This window comes from Triticum dicoccoides, chromosome 2B (assembly GCF_002162155.2).
Source record: "Triticum dicoccoides isolate Atlit2015 ecotype Zavitan chromosome 2B, WEW_v2.0, whole genome shotgun sequence".
NCBI classification, from domain to species: Eukaryota; Viridiplantae; Streptophyta; class Magnoliopsida; order Poales; family Poaceae; genus Triticum; species Triticum dicoccoides.
In genome coordinates, this window is record NC_041383.1 from 122,725,668 (window position 1) to 122,731,366 (window position 5,699).

At 40.3% G+C, this 5,699-nt stretch overlaps 1 protein-coding gene across 1 annotated transcript in view; it reads left to right on the top strand.

Annotated features, from left to right (window-relative positions):
- LOC119367327 (protein fem-1 homolog C-like) overlaps window positions 1–4,243 on the top strand; it is a 4,929-nt gene extending 686 nt beyond the window's left edge. The window contains exons 4-11 of the mRNA XM_037632872.1: window positions 163–689; window positions 1,081–1,167; window positions 1,308–1,436; window positions 1,743–1,895; window positions 2,137–2,238; window positions 2,799–2,978; window positions 3,063–3,142; window positions 3,846–4,243. Coding sequence (XP_037488769.1) covers window positions 660–689; window positions 1,081–1,167; window positions 1,308–1,436; window positions 1,743–1,895; window positions 2,137–2,238; window positions 2,799–2,978; window positions 3,063–3,142; window positions 3,846–3,891 — 807 coding nt within the window. The 5' untranslated portion in view covers window positions 163–659 and the 3' untranslated portion in view covers window positions 3,892–4,243. The remainder of the gene's footprint in view (window positions 1–162; window positions 690–1,080; window positions 1,168–1,307; window positions 1,437–1,742; window positions 1,896–2,136; window positions 2,239–2,798; window positions 2,979–3,062; window positions 3,143–3,845) is intronic.
- Window positions 4,244–5,699: the final 1,456 nt, after the last annotated feature.

Genomic DNA, 5,699 nt, shown 5'->3' on the forward strand with positions numbered 1-5,699 from the left:
TGCAGTCCCAGGGCATATTTGTTTTGCCAAATGTCTTTACATTAGTCTGTCTTTGATACATATTTACGTAATATATATGCCTATCGACCAAGCTCAGATCTCTCTCTCACTCTCTCTCTCCCCTATCGACCAAGCTCAGATATCTCTCTCTCTCTCTCTCAGATGATTTGGATGATGGCGCGACTTTGAAGATTGGAGCCAAAACAATATCTAATTAATTCTATGTTACTTGTTAGCTGTAGTCTTGTTTACTCATAACCTGAACATTTTCATAAAAACTGGAGCCAAAACGTTCTGAGTTTGCAGCACTTTACAAAAGCTTGGAAACCAAAAAAGAGCAAAATTAGCCAATGCCTCTGGCCGCGAGGACTTGATGATTTCCGGTGCCGCCAAGAGAAAAATATATGTGAAAGTGGTCACTAGGCCATTAATGAGAGAAACCTCGTGCTCATCCGTAGCTCATTTTAATATAGATCTGTCATTGGAGATGTATGCATGTAGGAAACCATGCTTATAATGTTGATTTGTAAAAAGCTTCTCTTCTTGGAAATTGTGAAATAGTAGAATTGCTACTTTCAAGGGGAGCCAATGTGGATGTTTTCGATTCTAAGCACGGTACCCCGTTGCATGCGGCCACTAATCTCGGTGAAGTTGGCCCGATGAAGGTTTTGTTGGAGCACCATGCAGATGTAAGACCAGTTTTTCTATTTCTCTTTTAAGTTAAGCAAAAGAAAGAACCTGTTTTTTTAAGGGCCTTCATCTCCCATTTGGGGCTACCATTCACTGAAATAGAGAAATCTTGGTATATGCAGAAGTTTTGCTTGATCTAAACCAAAAAATTACGTTGGTACATTGTAAAACCATGTATTCAACATTTGACCATAGTACTTCTCTTTAAGTGAAACATGCTCACTTTTCCACAGGTGTTGTAAATTTTATGTCTAACTTCCATTAAAAAAATCCGTGCGTTTCCATGAGAAATATCAATGTATGTAAACATATAATGGCCTCATGTTATTTCTCTATTGTACCTTTGTTTTTCAAGTATAAGAAAATGATTTCTTTTTTCACTTTCCACAGCCTAATAAGGTTTTGGACCTTGATAGTACCCCACTGAGTATGGCCATACAGAAAGAATCGTTGGAATGCGTTAAGCTACTCATTGAGGTCAGTAATATTTCTTCTTATCAAGATTCTTAAGAGTAATCTGTAGATGCTGCTTCACTTAATTTTGGGTGGATGTGTCTTCTGAGGATGACATCTCAAGCACCTACTCAAATAATCAGATAGTAATTCTGTTTACACAGGCTGGTGCTGATGTGAATAAGACTGATTATATCGGTGTTACTCAATTGATGGTGGCTGCAAACAACGGCTTACCTGATATCATGAGGTGCTTACTAGATGCTGGTGCTAACCCCAATACTGGAGATGCAGTGAGTCTTACCGTTTCCTCTTTTCTGTTCTTATCATATATTACTCCCTCCGTTCCATATTAATTGTTGCTAAAGCTGTTCTTACTGTTACCGTGTAATAATAATAATTTTCTATGCAATGTCTTTACAGCCATTTTTGGTATAACTTTTTTGAAATTCTAAATTAACTACTAGTGTCTGAATTATCTGCAAGCACAACTGGCATATACATTGGTGATGACTACTTGCCAAATCTCTTTCTCAAATGTACGCCATTTTGTATTAGTGATTAATTCTGAAATCAGCTATTGCTAATTTGACTTGCAGTTTGGTACGACTCCAATTGAAATTGCTGCACTAAAAGGCAGAAGGAATATGGTTGAAATGTTGTTTCCTTTAACTTCTCCTATTTCAACATTGCCGGATTGGAGTATTGATGGTATCATATCTCATGTGAAATCATTTGGTTTGAACCCAAGGGTATGTATTTCCTTCTATGCACAATTGCAGTTCCAATGTTCCATTATATATTACTACTATTTACCATTAATAGGTGTCATCAAATTCTTGTACACTTCTGACTATGCTTGCTAATGATATTCCTATATAATAACAGAAAATGTTATGCACATGTTATGAAGTCATTGCTAATGTCTAAATGCAACTTCTTGTCTCTGTTTTTTGTAAATATTTTTTCTGACGAAAAATATTTTGTGATCAGGATAAAAGTAAGTGTGAAAAGAGAAGATGTGAGCTGAAATTACAAGCTACAGAGGCTTTTAATAGGAAGGAATATCTGACAGCAGGAGAACTATATACTTGTGTAAGTCACTCAGCTGCTTGCTGCAACACCATAGCTCTGTTAACACCTTACAGAAGTTGCTTTTGATGCTACCTTAATTTGGTATTTATTTTCATGAGTTTCCTATCCCATATTCATTGAACCTGGAAAAACTGTTATGTACGGATAAACAAAAGCAAAATGCAAAAAACATAGAAAAATTATAGAACAAAAAACTTCTGATTTGTGACCAAGTTTTCCTGCACGGTTTATGGTGGGAAGTTAGGTTAGCTAGATTGGCTAGGCCTTCTTTTTCTCCCCTTTTTCTCTCTGAATGTTCTTTTAATGTCGCGCTTTCTCCTTAATATGTGAAGTTTTCGGTATTGAGTTTGGGCCCACCTTTTCTCACTTACAAATGTTGCAAAATAAATTAAGTTAGAACATACAATTTAAATTTGAACTAAAACATTCAGATGTTTTCCCTCTCCGAGTTTGTAGCTAGCAATGCTGAGTAGTTCAAATCTCGTGGGTAATTTTTTATTTACTATTGATGTATGCATCACTACCATGTTACATCAACCACCTCTGCGGTTGGTATGCAGGCAATGAAATTCGAGCCTAGTCCCAAAGATCTTGCAATCCTGCTAGCAAATAGGAGCTTCTGCTTGTTGCGCCTGGGAAGAGGAAAAGATGCTCTCTCTGATGCTGATGCGTGCACAATGGTGAGACCTCGTTGGCCCAAAGGCTACTACCGAAAAGGCGCGGCTCTAATGTTGCAGGAGGTAAGAAAAATTAGGAACATAATAGTTATAACACCCAATCTTTCGTAGCCATGGAGTTGATCATGTGCTGGCGTCTATTTACAGGACTATGAAAAGGCATCCGAGGCTTTTGAAGATGGCTTGAAGCTGGATCCTACAAATGTTGATATCGCAAATGCTTTAAGGTAACCATCCATGTTTTCATTTTGCGTAGTATTATGCAGTACTAGTTGTCGGCAGGGACTTTGTTTCGGCCAATGAATCCCCGTACCCGAAAACACAACATTCACAGAATTTGTGAGTTCTGAATGTTGAACGTTGATCATGATCGTAAACTGCTATTGGTTATGACTTATTGTGCTTAAATGTTGTTGTGTTTCTTGCTGCCATTTGATGTGAATCTATGCAACGTAACACTGTCGAAATGCCTACCGAAATGCTAGTCAAAATTTCACTGACATCCCATCCAAATTTGCTTCTGTCTGCCACTCTATATTGTTTGGTCATATGACCAAAAACTGACAGTACGTCTGGGTACCAGGAAAATTTGTTCATCAAATCTGGATGGTCGGGTTATAAAAAGACCAAAATAAAAGACAGGATTTTCGGTCATGACTGAACAGTCTCACCTGCTTGATTGGTTTGAGAATCACGTGGATTCAGTCCATATTTTTAGAAAGAAAAAAACTTGGAATCAGTTATTTTTGCGTCTGTCGGAATTCAGAGTTACAATTGCGGCCGTGTTTCTGAAAATTCGAGATACATCTACATAGGGAAGAGGATCCAATTATTCCTGTTGCTATGTGCATGCTTTTGTTACACTATTTGCTCTCTGGGAAACGTAGTAGTGCAGAAATCTCACGCATCAAAATGTTGTTGTTGTTGCAGGGAAGCCCGGGAGGCACTGAAGAACAACGGTTGTGCTGAAAAGTAACAAGGGTTATCTCTGTCATTTACTCATTTTCAATGACTGGCAATTGAGCAGAAATTTTTGACTAGCATTCCGGTAGGCATCTCGACAGTGTTACGTTGCATCTTATTCACATCAGATGGCATGGCAGCAAGAAACACAACAGCGTTTGTTTAAGCATGCAATGACTCAAAAGGCAATAGCAATTTGCGATCATGATCAACATTCAGAGCAAACAAAAATCAGCCAAGCGGAATCTGGTCACCGGTCTACTGCCCATCCCTGTATAGCTCCGCGTATGCCAGTTATTGTGTTTGTCTGGCGCTCAACTGTCGCAAGAATTCAAACTGAATGTGCTTTTTTGTAGGTCTTCCGTGTAATAAACACATTTGTCGGTGCGTAGTCAAACCAAGGGTACAGCTATATATCCTGTGTATATGTGTCAGACGACCTCGTATAGTCGTATGCGATGCATTGGTTTCGCACGGTTCAATTTAACCATACACTAAAACCCGGGTTCGTCAGTTAAAAAAACCCGGGCTCTTAATTAGCAAACCCATCACAAGTAGCAGTACATGTCATCGCGAGACTGGTTCACCGCAATCTGTATCGTCCCCGGTTCACTCAAATCACGCGCCCTGTTCAGTGCCGTGCACGCACGCAAGAATTACGACGTGCATGCGTGAGGTGTGTCGTCCAGGTACGGCCACGCACGCACGCGTCGGCCATCTCATCATCGCCTCCCCGTGCCATGGGCTACATGCCGCCGTCGGCGCCGTGCGACCAGGGATGCAATTGCAACGTGTGAGGAGCGGATGAACGCGCCGGGCGCGCGACCGAGAGCGGCGGCGACACGCGCGCACGCTCGCTCGCTAGCTGCCATTGCCGTCCGCTCCATGCGACCCCGATCGATCACCGGATGGCTGGCTCGCATATATCCTATCATGATGCGACCCTAATAGCTGGCGATCGATCGCCTCGGAGCTGAACGATTCGTTCACCACGGGAGCAGCTCCTATCGATCGTTTGTGATCGTTTGCTGGGGCGGGCCAGGTGGCGACCCTGATTGACCCAAAATGCCTAGTTAACTGTGTTTTCAGTTTAAAAAATGTCAAGAACAAAAAAACTTTTCTTATAAAAACAGAGAAAAAGACCAAAAAAATTAAATGTCATGCTCTGAATTTATGAGAAATGCCGTCCTCTAATATCAGAAATTAACCATGGATATTGAAAATATATTTAAACTTGCCATGGTCCAATAATTTGAGGCGCCATGTCAACAAAAAAGAAGAAAAAAATGCCATCACTTAATAATAATAATAAATGGCATATCATAATAATAAAAATGTGACATAGTGACATGTGACATAGTTCAAATATTTATAAACTGTCATGATAATATTTTCTAGATCATTGCCATCCGGTGAAAAAGGAAGAAACTGGGATCCAATCCCAGGTCTCATAGGTGGAGGGGCGCGGCACTAGCCAATGCGGTGGATGTAATGTTTTGAATGGTAACGTGTTCACCTGTTTTTATCTTATAGCGAACTAGTTTAAAAATCTAACGTGGCTACAATAATCCTACGCCATCGTGCAAACAAATCCGGCAGGAGAGAGCGCGTTCGCCGGAATTGGCCCCGGGCGAACGGTCGCCGGATAGCACTTCCGTTGAGAACAACATTATGTAAATTCAAAATAAAATATGGAAACATACATATGAATTAAACGTTGGAGTTTAAATATATATTTTTGACATGTCCAGTAGTAGAATTTTGCGTAAACTTGGCTCAGCATTTCAGCCACACAATTGGAACCGGTTGCTCAAGGCCCGA